Source organism: Peromyscus californicus, unplaced genomic scaffold (assembly GCF_007827085.1).
Source record: "Peromyscus californicus insignis strain IS unplaced genomic scaffold, ASM782708v3 Scaffold_15__1_contigs__length_86483966, whole genome shotgun sequence".
Classification (NCBI taxonomy): domain Eukaryota; kingdom Metazoa; phylum Chordata; class Mammalia; order Rodentia; family Cricetidae; genus Peromyscus; species Peromyscus californicus.
In genome coordinates, this window is record NW_026294447.1 from 85,774,562 (window position 1) to 85,794,765 (window position 20,204).

The 20,204-nt window shown below is 43.7% G+C and overlaps 1 protein-coding gene across 1 annotated transcript in view; it reads left to right on the forward strand.

The window, feature by feature from the left end:
* Positions 1-20,204, forward strand: part of Map4k5 (mitogen-activated protein kinase kinase kinase kinase 5) — a 93,764-nt gene that overhangs the window by 70,795 nt on the left and 2,765 nt on the right. Inside the window, exons 23-30 of the mRNA XM_052739661.1 lie at positions 4,363-4,477; positions 4,818-4,876; positions 6,904-7,007; positions 7,371-7,548; positions 12,009-12,077; positions 13,799-13,891; positions 16,969-17,039; positions 18,965-19,020. Of these exons, the coding sequence (XP_052595621.1) occupies positions 4,363-4,477; positions 4,818-4,876; positions 6,904-7,007; positions 7,371-7,548; positions 12,009-12,077; positions 13,799-13,891; positions 16,969-17,039; positions 18,965-19,020 (745 nt within the window). The remainder of the gene's footprint in view (positions 1-4,362; positions 4,478-4,817; positions 4,877-6,903; positions 7,008-7,370; positions 7,549-12,008; positions 12,078-13,798; positions 13,892-16,968; positions 17,040-18,964; positions 19,021-20,204) is intronic.

The window sequence follows — 20,204 nt, forward strand, 5'->3', positions numbered from 1 at the left end:
TGAAATTTAGTACAGTGCGTGACAGTGCGTTTGCTGTTTGAGAGAGGATCCCATCTTCCGTGAGGACGGCATTCCCACCCCTTCCCCAGCATCGGGACACTGGGGGGGGAACACCGGTGATCTGAGCCCGTTTCCTTCCACAACCTGCACCCCTGCAGGCTGCGCCCTGGCTGCCTGAGAGCATTGGCAGTGCAGTGGGAGGAAGCAGAGAGCCAAGCAAAACACAACAACAACAACCAAACAGCCTCATGAGATTATTGTGAGGGTTAAATAAAGCAACAGCCTAAAGTGCTAAGTAAATTGTGAAGTCTTATACACATGTTGTTCTGGACCACAAGTGAAGTACCTCAGACTGATGCTTTAGAGTCTTCTCATCCAGGGGTCTAGGGAGATGCATAGCTCAGTCTGTAGAGAGCTTTCCAACAAGCAGGAGGACCTGCGTTCTGTCCCCAGCATCCATGTAGAAAGGTAGGTGTAGTGGGGCTGGCTCACTCGGCAGCAGGCCCAGCCTGGTAGGCGAGTTCGGACCATGGAGAGAACTTGTCTCATCGACTAAAGAACAACATTCAGTGTTGACCTCTGGCCTACACATGCACATGGATCTGTACTCACACATGCACTCAAGCACACACACCTACATACACACACACACACACACACACACACACACACACACACACACACTCAGCTTATCTAAACAAGGAGATTCTAGAGCAGCCTGTTCTGATCTTAGCATTGTCAGTCTTTTGGTAGCTGGTGGTAATGAGAGGACTGGATAAGTTACTACATCTTTAGACTTTTTTCTTGTAACTCTTACCCACTGTCTTAGTCACTGTTCTACTGTTGTGAAGAGACACCATGACCAAAACAATTCTTATAAAGGAAAGCATTTTACTGTGGGTGGCTTACAGTTTCAGAGGGTTAGTCCATCATCATGGCAGGACATGGTGGCATGCAGGGAGGCACTGGAGCAGTAGCTGAGAGCCGCATCCTGATCCCTAGACAGAGAGAGACTAGGGCTGGCGTGGGCTTGGAAACCACACCCACCAAACAGTATTTTCTCACACATTAGACTTACATAGCTGCCTGGAGACGGACTGACTGATTTCCATTTGTAGTACAATGTAGCTAGAGTTTTCCTTCCTGGCCCATGGTCAGGACAATTCTCTCTCACCCGCCAGTCCCGCAGCTGCTCAGACCCAACCAAGTAAACACACAGAGACTTATATTGTTTACAAACTGTATGGCCATGGCAGGCTTCTAGCTAGCTGTTCTTCTATCTTAAATTAACCCATTTCTATACATCTATAAGTTGCCACGTGGCTCGTGGCTTACCAGTATCTTAACATCTTCTCATGGCTGTGGCTGGTAGCGTCTCCTGACTCAGCCTTCCACTTTCCAGAATTATTCTCTCTCCTTGTCCCACCTATACTTCCTGCCTGGCTACTGGCCAATCAGTGTTTTATTTATTAACCAATCAGAACAACACATTTAACATACAGAACATCCCACAGCAGTACAAGACAGCTAATTATTATTCCTCCCTGTATTTGAGCTAATAACAATGTTTATAAAAATACAGCCTTGTGTGTAAATGACTTAAGAAGTGGAGTCCTCTAAAGCAGTGGTTCTCCACCTTCCTAACGCTGTGACCCTTTAATACAGATCCTCATGTTGAGGTGACCCCCCAGCCACAAAATTATTTTCATTTCTACTTTGTAACTGTAATTTTACTATTGTTATGAATCATAATGTAAATATCTGTATTTTCCGATGGTCTTAGACAACCCTTCTGAAAGGGTCATTCCATCCTCCACAGAGGTCATAACCCCCAGGTTGAGAACCGCTGCTCTCTTTGGTTTTAATTAATGATTAGCCTGTCATTTTTTATTTCATTTAGTAAATATTCATATATTACTCTTGTGAAAGGAAACAAGCCCAATTCTGTTTGAATGACTTCTGAATTTTTTAGCAGACTTAATTCAGTTTCTTTTTCTGGCATAAAACCCCTATGTGGGAGCCATAGCTGGAGCCCAGGCTCTGGTGTGGGTTTTCACATGATGGTCAGTGAATTCCTGATAGGGAGACTTGGTGAACAGTCTCCTTCCAGGTGTGGGTCAAGTAGCTGTAGGTGTTGGATATGACATCAGAGGCGAAGTTGCCCAGGGTGACATGTAGCCCCTGGCTGATGTGCAGCAGTCATCAATACCGGCCATCAGCAGCAGTTTCTTGGGCACAGGAGCAGAGATGCTGCCCGGGCCTCTGGGAGCAGGATGAAGCACACCAGCAGAGAGCAGTAGTCATGAGAGTCTATCAGATCCAGCTCCGACCTGTCAAGGGTTCTTGTGGGGAGGAGAGAGGAATGAGGAAGTATTAGATAGAAAGATAGAAGGAGATGCCAAGAAAGACAGAGACACTGGATAGTTTCGGGAGGTCCCTGGATCAATACACAGTTGCCTCAAGGTTTATTCCAAAGGGCTTTTTATACAATGCCAACGGGCAAGGCAAAAGACCACACCCGTTCAAGATCAAAGCACAATGTACAACCAAGTGTAGACCTTTCAAAACACCTGGTAACCACCCCTGTGGCCAAATCATCCCATTATGCAGCCCTACTGGAGAAAGCAAGCTCAGACACTGAGTAAGGTCTCACTAGAGAGTATCTGTGGGCCATCACAAACAGTGGCCTGTCACCTTGCATGACGGGGTGTGGGGTTTGCCTATCTTGGTACCCCAGTAGTCTCTCCAGATGGGACAGTGTGTACGCTTGACCAAGATGATGGCCCCTTGAATGGCAGTGGCTACCTCCTTAGAGCACTTAACACCAAGACCAGCATGAGCATTGTAGTCCCAGTAGTGACAAGCCCTGAAGCTGGCTCATTGCCCTGAGTCTCCTTCTGTACTGGCATGATCTTAGAACCTCATCCTGGAGGAATGCTCAGGAAAAATCAGTGACTGCAGATTCCTTGATGGCAGGGAGAGGCAGGTGGCCCTCCAGGGATTTGACCTTCATGTCCTTGACCAGGCAGTCCATCTCGGTGAAAGGGATCCACTCTTTGTCTTCTGCTTTACCTCCATGAGCCCCAATGGAAACTGCCTTGGCCTCTCACACCTGGGCCTCCTAGTCTACCAAGCCCTCCTGCTGCACATCTGAGCAGCGATTCTGAATTTTGTACATAGAATAACTTTTCTTAACACTTGCTACTTTTATCATTAGATGTAGCTGTCTTCAGACATAAAGACACTTGCACATTTAAAACTGCACATAGTACACCTTATATTTTCATGAAATAAAATGGGATAGCGGGAAGTCGTTTATGATTAGTTCATTTCTGTAGTGCAGTTAGAGTTACTCCTAAAATGGAAAGAGCATAGGTATCAGAGATAGTCGGTGAGTATAGAGAGAAAAGAAAGGTGCTGTGTTGGCCAGAATGTTTCTGTTCTGAGAAAACACAGTTGTGAGGATGAAATACCTGTGTAATGTGTTTCTGCTAGTAAAAGAGTAAGTGCTGTTACTCTGTCGCACCATTTGTGAGGAATCAGATGATGTTTACATGTCTCTCCTGTTAAGCATGGCTACAATTGGCTATGTATGGGCTGTACCTTACTATACTAGGGCTTGTAGTACTGGCTTATTTCACTTTTCCTGGTATTATAATCTATACATTTAAAAATTTATTCACAATCAATTTAAATTGAAGGTAATTTGATGGATTGCTGATGGGTAGATCTGTCCCAAAGAGATAATCACAGTATTACAGAATTTTGTTTTTTGTGTACACTTGTAACTGTAACACACGTGTGTACCAGTGTTTAACAGTTTCTCTTTCATCATTAGCATCCATCAGGTTTACACTTGTTCTTCCCAAATCACCTAGTTGTGAGAATGTACCTAAACAGAATGATCTACTTGCTTAAAAGTAATTTTACCCATTCCTTTCAAAATAATATTAACCAGGTTTGTTTGTTGTGTTTTTACATGTTTTTCTGTTTTGCTTGGTCCTTGAACATTACTGGATTCGTCATTTTAGAAGGTAATTTCATTTTTTTTTTCTTTTTGATATTTTTGAGACAGGGTCTCACTATGTAGCTCTGGCTGTCCTGGAACTCACTGTGTAGGCCAGGCTGGCCGTGAACTCAACAGAGATCCGCCTGCCTCTGCCTCCTAATTCCTGGGACTAAAGGCATGCACCACCACACCCAGCTAACTGCATTTTCTTTTACTTGAAAATTGTCTTTTTTCTCTCCTGAAATGTATTCTAGTAAAAGTAACTTCTTCTTCTTCTTCTTCTTCTTCTTCTTCTTCTTCTTCTTCTTCTTCTTCTTCTTCTTCTTCTTCTTCTTCTTCTTCTTCTTTTACAGGAAAAACCTTTCAACTCTACTCTCACAATCTTATTGCTTTGTTTGAACAAGCCAAGAAACCAGGATTGGCTGCCCATATCCAAACTCATAGGTTTCCTGACCGCATTCTGCCAAGGTACAGAATACCATTTTGATCCTGCTGGGAGTGAGGGTATTTGTGTCTATTTTTAAGCTGCCGATGTTCCTTGTCTGGTGAAACAACTTCCTGTTCTTAACTTACATGTCATCCAGACTGGAAATAATTCAGGCTTCCTGCATGAAAATCACTTATGGAAGTTTTATAACAAATTCTTCATTCTATAAATCAAAGTCTATATACAGGCAGAGTCCAAGGCAGTGTTTCGTTTTTGTTTTTGTTTTTTAAGCCCCTTCCTGTCTGATTCTGGTAGAGCTGGTTCATATGTCACCATATGGAGGCCACAATAGAGTTCATTCATATTGTCTTATATTTGCAGAAAGTTTGCCTTAACAACAAAGATCCCTGATACAAAAGGCTGCCATAAATGCTGCATAGGTGAGTAAACGCTGCTTCTCCCACTAGATGGTTACAACTTTCAGTGTCTTTAATTACCTGAGGAATCTCTTAGTACAAATAAGATGAAAAGTCAGCAGAAGAGCGTAACCAGCTGTGGCCTAGCATCATCCATGTCGGTATTAACCCTGAGCTACCCTCAGATTCAAAAACTGGCTAGAAGGACTCCCAGACTCACTGACAGGAGTGGTGTTCGTGGCTATGAGTGCACAGTAGAATATAGGTTCAAACCCCTGTGTGAAGGAGAGCGTGAGGCGGGTGCAGGCCTGCCCGTGGTGGTGCTGCTGCATAGTGGACACCAGTGTTGTCCTTCATGGTGTGACCGTGTGGCAGTTCACACAGCATCGCCACTCAGCTGTTGATTCAAGCATCCTGAGTTTTTACTGAGGCTCCATCATGAAGGTGTGAGATGACCCACATGGCCATTCTCCCATCTGTCCCCTCCATTGACCAGCTGACGCTACGTGAGTCAAAGCCCCCACCCAAAGGCACACTCTTGGTCTTTCTGCCATGACCAGCTCCTCATACTAAAATTATCTGCTGTTGCTGACCCTATCCTAAATTGTGTTGTTAGATGTAAGGCATGATGGGCGTTCAAGCATGGCATTCCAAAGGCTTAGCGGCTGTTTCTTGGGACAAGAATGGTAGAGGACGGACTTCTTTTGAAGCAGCAGTTATGTTCCTTACTACATAATTATCTCACTTATCCCTCAGCAGTTCTTGACAATGATGATGTCACAGGGGAGTAATAGAACCTAGAATCAGACCTGGGTCCAATCTCTTCTAATCTTGGACTCCTAACTCCCAGGGTTTGTTTGTTTGCTAAGGGAGCTTACGTGTTTATCTTCATGAAAAGATACTCTGCAGAACAAACGCCTCAGCCACAGTGTACCTGTCTACAGTCATGTGTCACCTGGTGGTGCGTATGTCACTAGGTGATTTAACCGTTGTGCTTAAGTGACATGTCACCAAGTGATGTAGTCCCTGGAACCACCACAATATACTCAAGCATTCACCGACTGAGATGTTCCACAGTTCGAGACGATATAACCAGATTTCAGCTTCCTGGGGAGAGTCATCTGTCTGTCATCATCCCAAGATCTGTGGTCCAGAAAAGTCTAGAAGCTTATAGTCCTAAGACTTGACACAGTTCTGCAGAACTTAGAGCTAGTACCTGCTCATATAACCATTGTATGTGTGGTTGCTGGGAGTCACACTAGAGAGAGAAAAAGACCCAGATGATTTTTGTAGATTTGAGTCAAGGGTGTTACAGTAAAATGAATTAATACATGCATATATGATCAACATAGTAAGTTATCTTTATTGTCCCTCAAGCTGCTCTGTCATGGAAACATTATGTATCAGTTCCAGTTGTCCCTGGACCTCAGATTTTATCATTTCAGATCATTTAGAAGCAGGTTTTGGGTTTATAGAGTAGCTTGCATGTTTTAGAACTGACAGTATAGATCTCATCAAAAATTCCCGTGGTTAAGTACTCAGCATATTAAAGGTATTTAGAAAGAAATATCTGTGATCTCCAATTGGTATTTTTTGTTTAAATAAAAATGAAAGGCAACATTTATTTTCTACCCATTCTTATCATCTTGGTTAAGACAGTAGTTGGTCAGCTAAAAAGAGTCACTTCAAATAATGTTTCCTTCTGCTCTGCAGTTGATTCACAGCACACCACTGGCATTTCCTCACACCAGCATCTGCCTTCATAAAGAAAAATAACTTGAGCAGGCAAGGGGGTGCACATCTGTAATCTCAGCACTTGGGAGTCAGAGGCAGGGGGATCTCTGTGAGTTCAAGGCCAGCCTGGTCTACACAGTGAGGTCCAGACCATCCAGATCTATATAGTAAGAGCCTGTCTCAAAAGAAAGAAAAGCAGGCCTCCTAGCTGTTAGGTGAATGTAGTTCAGCTGTCATTTTAGATGAACTATTTTCTCACAAAAGCATTCAGTGTTGTGCATGTGGGTGGGTTTTTTATCTTTTTTCTTTCTTTTCAGTTAGAAACCCTTACACGGGACATAAATACCTCTGCGGAGCTTTGCAGTCTGGAATTGTTCTGCTGCAGTGGTATGAACCGATGCAGAAATTCATGTTGATAAAGGTACATGTGGCTTTCTTACATTTTCCTTCTTGACAAAGCACTGTGAGTAACTAACTACACTAGGCTAAAGCTGTAATTACTACTGTAGGGACGGCCCCCTGAGCGTTTGTGGGATGTCTTATGTTCTTAGTAATATCTTCTCTGTAACTTAGTGTTAGTAATAAGCTCTGGACTCATCCTAGCCACAAACAGCAGTATGGCCAGTACTCTAAGTTTCTCCAAAGGCACTCACACTCGTCGTCAGGGAGGCGAACTTGTGTAGAATGAGACAGGGTAACTCCAGCCTTTCAGCTGACTTCACTCAACACAGTATGAACAGAAGATTGCTACATGTCTCTTATTTCTCTTGGGTTTTTATTGCAGCATTTTGATTTTCCTTTACCAAGTCCACTGAATGTCTTTGAAATGCTGGTGATACCAGAACAGGAGTACCCCATGGTTTGTGTAGCGATCAGCAAAGGCACCGAGTCAAACCAAGTAGTTCAGTTTGAGACAATCAACTTGAATTCTGCATCTTCCTGGTTTACAGAAATCGGTGCAGGTGAGTGTTTTTCACTTTATGTTACTATCCATGCTTTCGCCTATACTAGATGCAGAAGACTTAATTTCAATCATTGTGGGCTCCTAAATATAAAATGCAAGTGTAATGTTCCAAGTAAGCCCAAGAAATTCCCTATATGTAGTTGTGATCTCCATTTGCCCAAGGACTTTTTTTTTAGGTGTGGGTGGTACACGTACTTGTGCGAGTCAGTTCTCCCCTTACACCGTGTGGGTTCTAGGGATTGCCCTGACTGAGTCCATCAGGCTTGACAGCAGGCATCTCACTGGCCCCTTACCCAAGGAATTTTTACACAAATTAATTTTACTGAAGAAGTTTTAAATATTCTTGGCATTTAAAAGTCTGAGTTGTTGACGTAATTGAAAGATGGCTCCATGGTTAAGAGCTGGCTGCTCTTGCAGAGGACCCAGGTTCAGTTCCCAGCACCTATAAGATGGCTCACAGCTCTAGTCCAGGGGGTCTGATGGCCTCTTGTGGCTTCCATGGGCACCAGGCAATGTTTGTGGTACACAGACACACAGGCAGGCAAACATCATACACATAAATTAAAGAAACTTTTTCCTTTTTTTATTTCAAGTCTGAGTTGTTGCCAGTTTTTCTTTAGGCTTACTAAATAAGAGTTATGTATCTCAAGCTAAGAAAGGTCCCTTCTGTCCCTGTCCTGTTTATCCTGTTCCCCAACACCACCACCTTTTACAACTGGCGGGTGTGCTCTCCAGACATGGATAGAAGTTTCTGAAGTGGCCTTCAAGCTTTTCCACTGGAATATTTATTGTTCTTTCTACGATTGGCTGGTTAATGTAGAAGTTTCTTACACGTATCTCAGTGAAAGCTCTGGGAGTTTTTCTCACAGTTCAAGTTTGGAAAAACCAGTCAGTACATTTTTCCAATGAAAACAATACCCAGTGCCACTAAATATAACCAAGAGGGAAATGCAAGTCAGTGGTGTCATGAGATGCCATCCAAGACCGAGCAGTAGCAACTCTAGGTGAGAATGTAGGGAGGAGCTGCTGACTGGGATTCAGTTAGTGCAGCCGTTATGGAAAGAGTTCGAGGCCTTTCGAAGGCTAGAAATGGAACTGCTACATCACCCAGCAGTTACACAATTGGGTATATCCTCCTTTCCAGAGAAAACAAAAGCAGTATGCTGGAAAGAGCTGCACACACATAAGTTATTGCTGCATTCTCCACAGTAACCAAGATGTGGAATCACCCTAGATTGATTTCAGCCGATGGATAGGTGAAGAAAACGTCCATCTTCACCATGGAGTATTACTCAACCATTAAAAATGTGAACCTGTGTGGGGTGTGATGGCACACACCTACAGTCTCTGCACTCAGCCGGTGAAGGTGGGGGACAGTGAGCCAGGCCACCCAGGCTACATATGGGGACCCTGGGTAGAGGGAAGAACGAGAAGGAGGCTGACTTGAACATGGGAACAAGTGAGAAGTCAAAGGACAGACGCCGTGTGTTCTCACCTGTAGACACTGAAAAGGATCCTGGCAAGCCCAATGGACTAGGCTGCGAAGACAGGAAGTCTGCAGAGTCCAGGGATGGGGAAGATGATTGACAGTCTGGGGCTGTGGTTGGGGAGGAGGGATGATTCTGATGTTCTCTAACCCCCCAGGGTAACGGGTTAATGACAATTAAATGTCTCTTTCGAAAGCACTGTCCGAGGGGACTTGGAAGAATTTATCTTTTAAATCTGTGGAATATATGAAATAAGAGGGAATCCTCACTTTCCTGTTGGTTGTGCTGGTGTGTTGTCATTGGTCAAGCCTGATTTCTGAGGGCACTTTGAAAAGAATCCAAGCGGTTTGTGGTGGCTTTCTTAGACCACTGTCACACTTCACCACATTGTGAGGAAGTCTGCTACAGTATTGCATCTGGTGCCTCCTGGCTTTGATAACTTACAGACTGAGTTCTAAGAACTCATTAAGCATCCCCACTAGGAAAGCTTAACATTGGCCCCACATTAGTGTCACTTTCAGTATTAGCCTGGGACGCAGCTCAGTGGTAGTGTCTGTAACTAGCATGCACAAGGACTGTGTTTGGTCACGCACATTACAGAGACAAATCAGTGTGACCCAGAGATGTCCTAGTTTTACACCATGACCTTGGCTGCAGCCATTTGCTGTGGTTACCTAAAGAGTGGCACAGCCATCAGAGTCGGTTTCAGACCAACAGCCTGAAGTCATGTGACTCCCAACTCCTGAAAATGTAACAAGCTGGCATGCCCTGAATTCTGAATCCCCCCCCCCCCCCCCCCCCCCGTATGGACCAAGCCGTGGTTTCCTGTAGGGGTGAAGAAGAAAGTCACTTGCACCCGTACCTTGCCTTTCTCTGTGTGGCTAATGGCTTCTGCAGTTGGGGGTGGCCTCCTGTGACGCTCACAGAAAGGTGTGAAGTAGCATTGCCTTCCTGTTGCCAAAGTAAGCAGTCTAGATAGAAATGGTTCCGTTAGGCAAGTGGCACTCAGAAAGTGGTTCTAGGTCAGTTTAAAACAGCATGCTTGGGCTGGGATGCGGGTGCATGCCTTTAATGCAGGCACTCCAGAGGCAAGAGCAGGCAGTGTCAGTCACATAATGAAACCCTGTCTCAAAAGGATTGAAAACAACAACCACAAAGACGATTGTTTTAAAAACAACAATAAAAACTCAAATAACTTTATCCATAGCCACACAGGTTGTTTGCTGGTTGATGTAGGACCGACGATCATTGCATGGTTCCCTGGTGGCGATGTACAACCTCTTTCTCCCAGGGGGTGCTCTGGGAGCTCTAGTCCTCGAGGCTAGAAATTTGTTGAATCTTTTGAATCTCAGAATTTGAGTTGGTTTTTGAGGCTTTGTTGTGTTCTAATGCCTGAGGTCATATTATATCCAGCATTAACATTGTTCCAGCTAAAATAAAAACAGACCAAAACTTACTTCCTGAGCAGAGCCGGGCCTCAGAGGTCATCATCAGATCTTCCTGGCACACAGGCGAGGCACCCTTTCTAGTCCAGCTTTTATCCTATCATTGGGTTTCGTTTTCACAGGCCACTGTTAATCTAACTCCCAGCCATGGTTGTTGGTGAGCCGAGAGCCTGCAGTTGGCAAAGCTGGAGCATTGAAATGCCCTCTGTTCTAGGAGTCCTTCTTCCCAGATTCTGAGTCCTTATTGCATGAGCCTTTATTGCATGGTCACTCCTTGGTATTTGTTGAGTGGGTGAATGAACATGGATTAGCTGAGAAAAATTACGTTTGGTGTATCGCCTTAAAGATAATGTATTGGAGGCCGGGCGGTGGTGGCGCACGCCTTTAATCCCAGCACTTGGGAGGCAGAGCCAGGTGGATCTCTGTGAGTTCGAGGCCAGCCTGGTCTCCAAAGCGAGTTCCAGGAAAGGCGCAAAGCTACACAGAGAAACCCTGTCTCGAAAAACCAAAAAAAAAAAAAAAAAAAAAAAAAGATAATGTATTGGTTGTATTGATGATGCTGTCTACTGTGCTACTCAGTGGTCTGTCTGTAAGAGGCACCATGTGCCTGTTGTATAAAATGACGACATGACTGCTCCATGGTATGGTTAAGGGGAAGGTTTTTATTGTAGATATGGGAGAGAGAGAACAGCCAAAGGCACCTGGAAGAATCCAGAGCAGAGAGAGAAAGAAATAGACTGAACGTGGCCAGGAGACTGGACATGGCCGGGAGACTGGACATGACTGGGACTGTCTGCAAAAAAGGGGAGAAGAGCAGGGGGTGGAGAGTAGAGGAAGCATAGTGGCAGAAGTCTGTCGAGACTAGCAGGGTTAGAAGGAGAGTGAGTAGCTGTGGGGAGGGAAGCCCATGAGCTGGAGGGAGTTTAGGGTAGAGGAGGTGAGAACTAGGATGCCAGCCTGGACTCTGAAATATGTGGTAGGTACTTGTGATGCTGAGGGAGCCTGGAGCCAGCATGGGCTTTGATACGCACCACAGGTAGCCATGTCCCTTCTGCCAGAAGTAAGGGAAATGACTCCTTTGGTAGATGGAAACTGGTCTCTCAAGTTCCTGAGGAATGCTGGCTTTTATCTAACCGCCAGAAATCCTCCTGTAGCCCAGGTTGAGCTCATTTCTGGATATATGGACTGACTTTTGGGGTTTGGGGAAGTGGAGTTTCCTTTGGACCTGACAGATTCCATCTCTCATAAGTGTAGAACAAAAGCTAACTGATGTGTGTGTCTTCCTTTCCTTCCCCATATTTGCCCTCATCTGCCTTTCCAGAACAAGAGTAGTAATTATCCATGTTAGAGCTGACATTTGTTCTCCTAAACTGAAATACATAGCTATTTTTTTAGTGATAACATGACAAAATGCAGTTTGCACCATATTTTAAAGAGCAAATCACAGTGAGAGTCAGACTTTGTGCTGGTTTTCTGAGCCCTGGTTTACTGAAGCATGTTGCTAACTGTTACGTTTCCCCACTTAGGCAGCCAGCAGCTGGATTCCATTCACGTGACGCAGTTGGAGAGAGATACTGTTTTGGTGTGTTTAGACAGTGAGTATTATTTTAAAGTTTATTTTGAGTGTTCTTCATAAAGCAGCCCCTTTAATGAAATTGACAGTCAGTGAAGCTTCCTCTTTAAGTGACCTGATTTTATTGACAGAGCAGAGAGAGGGTCAGTTGCTCTGTCCCTGGGGCCATCCTTTCGTTTTGGCTCCCCTGGGAATGGAGGTCAGCACTGCCCCACTCTCAGGGAATTTCTGAATGAGCTGCTCCCTCCCTCTGTAATTAATGAGAGTGAAAGGTCACAGTACACTGTGATCCTAGAATCGCTTGTCAGTTCTGATGTCCTCAGACATTGACACTTCCACCTGCCACCCTTGACCTTGTGATGCGGGAGAGGTGGCATTAATGGAAGTGTGTTGTAGGTAAGCAGGGGAGGCAGGAAAAAACAACTTAGGCCCAGTGTTACTTTGATTTGGCAGATGAGGCACTCTGGTTCTTAAAACCCATCTGATCTGTATGCAGTTAGTACTGCAGAACGGACTGGACCCGTCTTGGGGTTATGTTTGAAACATGGCTGTCTTTGCTGTGACTAGTCCATTCTCAACTTGCTGTTAGTGGCTGAACTAGCTGTGTGTGTAAGATCATCTAATAACAACTGAGGAAACCAAGCCTGCAGGGCTTCGCTGGCTGCCATCCCTTGGTTAGGGGCTTGACTCTAAACACCAGTCAAAGAAGAGTGTTACACAGTTACCTATAAGGGGGCTGGAGAGATGGCTCAGTGGTTAAGAGCACTCACTGCTCTTCCAGAAGGACCCGGGTTCAATTCCCAGCAACCACATAGCAGCTCACGGTTGTCTGTTACTCCAGTTCCAGGGACCTGACACCCTCACACAGACATGCATGCAGGGAGAACACCAATGCTCATAAAATAAAAATAAATAAATTATTTTTTTTAAAAATTACCTTTAAGGACATTGCATCAATTTTCTCATCCTAAAAGATACAAATTTTGTTATTAACTAAATACGCGTAACCAGAATTTAAGAAGGCTAAGGCTTCCTGCTAAAACCCTGCACATTTGTGAGTCATCGAAGGAAGGACCTCATGCTTACTGTTCGTCAGTGTCATCCATTTTAACACAATTTTAGGAGCACATTGATGAACAAGGCTTGGTGTTTCCTGATTAAACCAGTTTCTGCTGTTACAGAAGTGGTCTTGGAAACTGTCTTCCCAGCTCTGTGGCTTATCAGTTAGTTGGTTTTGGTAGAGAGCAGTGGAGATAAACATGTAATCTCAAATCACGGGAGCGGACAGTCGAAAAGCAGAGTCTCCTTGAAGCTGTGTTGACATGTCCCCACGGCAGAGCTCACTGCCCTCTGGCCCACTGTGCCCTCACAGACCTGGACCTCAAATGGCATTCGGGAACTGAGCAAGTGCTGCTTGGCAAATGCTGTGGGATTTGTGAGGGAAAAAAATCACAGCTCATCACTAAATATTTGAGCATCAAAGCAGCCACTTTTAAAAATGAAGATATTGATGTTCAGTATATCTATTTAATTTTAAAAGTAGCAAAAATCTCACTAAATAAACAGCACTGTAATTGTGTATCTTTTAAAACATTAATTCCAGTTTTTCCCTAGGCATACCCCAATCAGGATAAATCTCTGAACCTTATTAAGAATATTATTTGACCCCATATAAAATTCATTACATTGGTTTTAGGAAATTTTCATTTCCAGTCTTAACTTTTTTTTTTTATTTCTTTTAAGAATTTGTAAAAATTGTAAATCTACAAGGAAAACTAAAGTCAAGTAAGAAGCTGGCCTCTGAGCTAAGTTTTGACTTCCGCATTGAGTCCGTCGGTGAGTCCTGTTCTGTTACTGACTTGGATATTTGGGGACCAGCAGCTGTCTCATAGCTCCGAGCCGATAGAAACACTGTTATCGAATGCGCTAGTTCATGTGGCGAGTGCCGCAAAGTACTTTCTAATATTCAGCTGATTTCGTTTTGAGTTTTTATTCTGTCAGTTTCATACGTAGAGTTCACTTTGATCACGGTCCCCTTTTGATTGGACTTAACACAAATAGCCAGTTGCTGCCACAGTGGGCAGCACTGGTCTTGCCCATGTCCTTGTTTCCTGGGTATTGGTTTTTAAAGATGCTCAGTATTACCGTTGTTGTACTGAGTGAATTATACTTTTCCAGCTCTTTCCACGTCATGAAGTGCTTGTGTGGCTTGACCATTCCGTTAGGTCAGCTGAACTTCGTTATCTATCACCAGTGTCTAGTTCCGTTATTGAGGGTTAATATTTTAGATCTGTTTCTATATAAATAGTAAGTTTGGGGCCAAAGTGATGCCTCCAAGGTTAAGAGCACCGAATGCTCTTCTAGAGGACCTGGGTTCACATCCAAGGACCCACACGGCCGCTCACATCCGTCTACAACTTCAATTTCAGGGGGTCTGGTTCCCTATTCCTCCACAGGCCCTGCACACTTGTGATGCACAGCCATGCATGCAGACAAAACACCCAGACACATAAAATAAAAATAAGTAAATCTCGGAGCTGGAGAGGTGGCTCAGCACTTAGGAGCACTTGTTGCTTGTGCAGAGGACCCAGGTTCGAGTCTCTGCACTCATGTGGGGTAGTTCACAACCATCCAAAATACCAGTGCCTGGGTATCCCACAAGTACACATATGGCACACGTACATGAATGCAGGCAAAACACTCATGTACACAAAATAAAAATAAGTCTTTAAAAAATTATAAATGAATAATGTTTCCTGAGGCTGTAGTAAGGAATGTGTCGTTTCAGTTTGTTTCCTTGTTAGTTTACTTTGGAGTGCTCATTCATTTTATGATTTTTTTTTTTAAGCATTACAGGGTCTGGTGCGGTGGTGCACACTTTTAAACCCCAGCACTTGGGCGGCAGAGGCAGGCGGGTCTCTGTGAGTTTGAGGCTAACCTGGTCTAGTTCCAAACCAAACTATATAGGTTTTTCAAGACAGGGTTTCTCTGTGTAGTTTTGGTGTCTTTCCTGGATCTCACTCTGTAGACCAGGCTGGCCTAGAACTCACTGAGATCCGCCTGGCTCTGCCTCCTGAGTGCTGGTATTAAAGGCGTGTGCCACCACCGCCCGGCTGACTATATTGTCTCAAACAGCAAAAAAATTATAATTCCACACCCTTCTTTTTTGCTGGTATGTCAGCATTTTCCCCAGGAAAAATACAAGTTGTGAGAAAAAATATTTTAAACAATTGATTCTATGATTTTACCATAAAAGAAAAAGGATACACACACACACACACACACACACACACACACACACACACACACACACACACACACATATATCATATAATTACCTGCATATGGCTTTTAAAATTGTTGTAACTAGTTAGAAACATTCTGGGTTTGCTTTTAAAAAAAAAAGTGCTCTAACCTGAGTTTCTGATATTAAACTAGAATTTTGCTATAACCTAGAGGGTAAGTGGCACAGGACATAGCTCAGTAGTAGAGTACACGAGGACCCTGGGCACTATCCGAGCACCAAAAATCAATAAACTATGTTGTGTTCTTGTGTGACAGCTAACAGAAAAATCCCTGCCTTGTGATGGAAGTATAGCTTGCTGAAGCAGAAAGCCAGACAGAAGGGGTTCTGGAAGCTTGCTTCCTCCTCACTCCATGAGATACTTACTGTACTGCATGCCAGGTCCTAGGATGTCACGTTTTCACACAGGGATCTGGCGTAGATTTAGGTCCTTGTCATCTGATCTGAGATGTACTGATGTCTTATGTGTCACATTATTTGGAGAATTTTAATTGTTGTACAAAAGTTTGCTCCTCCTAAATCTCCATCACCTCATTCAAGTAAATCTTAAAATGATCACAAGGATCCTCTCCAAGAGAGTCCCTTTAAATCATTTCTCAAAATAAGGCAAGTAACTGGATTCTTCAGTTGTCACAACTAGTGGAACACATGTGATCTGTCATCGTCAAATCCTTTAGTGTTTATTAGGTTGAATTATGTCCCAGACATTCTTACACTAACTACATCCTTATTACTCTAATAAGAAATACATGCTTGTCTGGCATACACTAGCCCTAGATTTACTTCCTAGCACAAGAAAAAAGAAAAAGAAAAAAAAGACAGTAGTAATTTTCTTTTTTCACCATTATGTTTCTTAATGTTTGTGTTTTTCTAATTCTATTTTTTAGACTAGTCAGTAAAATACTAAGGTATTTATTCAGCAGTTGACTGAGATCATAATATTCAATGTGTGATTAGCTTTTGGGTTATGAAGAAAGTTTATTTTTTAATTAACTTTATAATATGAAAAGTATGAACATAAAACTTATTTGCTTGATAGCTGCTTGAATAACTTCTTTTAAATCCAAAAGCCTAGCTGCATGCTTTTATTGTTTTAATAACTTAAAATAGAACATACAGCATATGGAAGATAAGTTAGTGTGCCGATATCCAGCTTAGCAGAAGTCAGCCCGTGTTGGAAGAATGCCTGTAACATACATCTTTGAAGACTGTTTAACTGTCTCAGTAAATTACTTGACTTTAGACACGCCTTAGTCACAAAAATGTTGAGCAGTAATTGTCTAGACAGTGGAATTTTGCTCTGAGCACTTGAAAGGCCTTACATTATCATTTATTAAAAACAATTAGGAAGGGGGCAGAAAGATGGCTCAGTGTTTAAGAGCGTGGACTGTGACCAGCATTTGGTTCCCAGCATCCCTGTGGCTCAGAGCCACCTGTAACTCCAGTTCCAGGGGGATCCTTTGCCTCCGGTCTCTTCAGGCACCTGCAGTCACACACATGCACACGTACATGTAATTAAAAGTAATAAAATCTTTTTTGAAAAACAGTACAGGGAAATCTGTAGTGTGATGCTCTGGGCTTCCTTTTCATTTCCCCTCATCTTTTTCAGTGTGCCTTCAAGACAGTGTGTTGGCCTTCTGGAAGCATGGGATGCAGGGTAAAAGCTTCAAATCAGATGAAGTAAGTTCTCAGATTACCTCCGTTTTCTTGGCACATGATTATTAATGGTGAAATGTTCGTTTTATGCATTCCTCTCTGAGTCACGTTGCCTTGTTCAGTGCCTCTGATGTCATGAAGTGGCAGGATGCAAACCTGTGTTTTCTCCTCTCACTTTTATATTTTGGTTTTAAATACCCAGTAGCCACAAAGAACCCCAAAATGTTGAAGACACTGCTGTTATAAATAATGTATAAGACCTATTCTATTCCAGACAGTTTACAAATATTAGCATATTTAAAGCTCAAAATGATCCAGTGAGTAGGCACTCTTACATGTCACATGACTAGTTAAATAGCAGAGCATGGATCTGAAAGGTCTTCAAGTGTCACTTTTAGCTGAGATGATCCAATGCCCAACTGCAGGAGATGGACTTGGCTTCCACCTGAGGGAGGAATTCCACTCTGATAGGAGCATTTTCAGCAGTCTGGTTCTTCTGTGCCAGAGGCTCATAAGTGTGAAGCTACCTGAAAGCATAGAATCCTCTCGTATTTGAATTTAGTTTATCTGTACCCTTATTTATATATAAATAAATACTTCTACTTCTGAGAAAAAATGGTATAAGCCGGTGGTCTTTGAATGTGTTGGTTTATTTACTGATCCACGTCACTGAATGTCACCAGGTCCCCATATTTAATGAAATCTATAGTCCTACTTATTGCCACAATGCTAATTGTTTCCTTCCTTCCTTCCTTTCTTTCTTTCTTTCTTTTTTTTTTTTTTTTTTTTGGTTTTTCAAGACAAGCTTTCCCTAAGTTCATGTGCACTCCAGCATGCCACCACACCCAGCTGTACTAATTGTTCTTAAATGCTATTTCATTGTGTCAATTTCCATCTTTGGGGAACTCAAACCCAGGGCCTCTCACATGCTAGGAATATGCTTTCTGCTAACCCGCATGCCCAGCTGTGTGGCTGCCTGCTTGTGACGCATCTCACCTGCGCTCCTCTCTGTCTTTCTGCTGCTGGGGCTCTCATCCTTTGATGTAAGCCTGCTTGGAGTTTATCCTCTGGCGTAAAGTAGCATTCCACAGTAATTAGAGTATTTCAGCTTCATACATGACAATTAGCTCCCTGGAGTGTACATAGCACCGAACTTCTTTGCAGATTGATGTTCATTCTGTCTTCCCAGATAGACTACAAACTCCTGTTAATAAACTGTTTTACACTAATCATAGCCACATAGTTTGAGTTTCTCAAAGGGCCAACCCAAGATAACAACCCAAGTGGCGGTAGTTTATCTCTGAATAGATTCTAGAAAACAAGTGATGTGGTGAGAAACATAGAAATAGAAGGAAGGAGACATCGAAAAGCATGTTCACACAAGTGGGCGTCTGCTGTACAGCAGGGCTCAATTGTGGGAGCACCAGGGAGTGGTACAGAACTCACCTTGGTAGGGACTCCTTCAGAGGAGGGACAGGGGCCTGAGCACCAAGGCTGCCCATCTCGGATAAAGGTCACACCCACACTCCCGCTCTTTGGGGAGTGCTTGTGCTTAGTGGTGCAGATTTTGCAGACCGCAGAAAGCTGCAGAAGGGGTCGTCTAGCACTGAATGACAGCCTGGCCCTTGGTGTCCCCATAGCCCTCACTGTAAAGTAAGACTTCTATAACCTTGTACCTTACTTAACCCCTCTGGCCTCAGCATTTCCCACAGAGTTCTTAAGGGAAGTAGCTGACAGAGACTAGTGCTCTGTAAACATCAGCCCATTTCTACTCATAGGCAGTCAGAAAACTAACATGCTGAAACATGTTTGATTTGGGGAATCGATTTGGGGAGTCACGTCTCTGAAATATTATTCCTTCTCTTTCATTGCTGTGTTTAAGTGATCGTTCATTACTGTGTAAGCACTGTTGGGGCTACAGTGTTACTGACGGGTATTTTCTGCCCTAGGTCACCCAGGAAATTTCAGACGAGACCAGAGTTTTCCGCCTATTGGGATCAGACAGGTAACAATTGGTTGTAGTGATTTAATTGGGTAGAAGTATCGAAGCTCATACTCTGATTACACTGCAGCCTCTGTTGGGTTCCGGTCGGGATTCTTAGAGGGCTCATCACCTTAGATTTTTGTGTGTTGGTGTCGCAGGCTTTTCAAGTAAGGATTGTGCTTTGAGAGGCAGTTTATTCAGCCAAGACAAAACATGTAGATAGTAGTGTTCCCGCCCCTAGAACCATGACACGACCTCACGTCCCTTTAGTTCATTATGTCTTCTTGGTGGGTTGCTCTCTACCAAGGATGACATGACCTCCTGATGGTAGTTTGATGTCATAAAATGCTCAGCTCGGGCCTGGAGAACAAAGTTAGTTAGAAGGAATTAGGTATCCCAGCCATCGTTGCTCAAGCGTTAGATGCATGAGGGAGGAGCAGGAGAATGGAACTAATGACTCTAAAGGCTTTGAAGGGGTTATAAGGAGAAAGGAGAAATTTTGAAAAATGATGGCTACCTTAGTGAGTGAGAAAGGTAAGCCACAGGCACAACAGCCCAGTAAGTAATGTGGCGAGAAAACAGTAGGCAGCGGGACCTGGCGGAGCTGCTTTCTGCTGGAGGAACTGGCCAGTGAAGTGTGGGTCTATAATTCTGAGAATTCTGCTGGTAGAGGGTGACACCTCACAGCTAATGCTTTTCTCTCCTCCCCTTAGCCCAGACGTCCATACTTTTCTCCTTAAATATCCTTTAAGTTTTTATAGCTTGTTTCCTCTCCCTCTCCCCCTCCTCCTTCCCCCTCTCCCTCTCCCTCTCCCTCTCCCCCTCTCCCTCTCCCTCTCCCTCTCTCTCTCTCTCTCTCTCTCTCTCCATTTTAGTGTGTCTGTGTGCACACATGCCCATGAGGGCACATTACAACACTATGTGCAGTCAGAGGACACTCCCACCGTGTGGGTACCAGGAATGAGACTTAGGTAGCTGGGCTCCTCAGCAAGCCCTCCCTGCTGATTCACCAGTAGTGGCTAACTCTGGGCAGACAGGTGATTTATGTTTTCCTTCTACGGTTCCACAATGCACAGGCTATATATTTATTGCCGTCAAAAGTAATATGCCAGTTTCATAAAATTCACACACTACAAAAATATTTCACTATGTGTTCACTGTCTCCTCCATCTGCCCTCTAGACTTCCTTATCTGTGTGGAATATC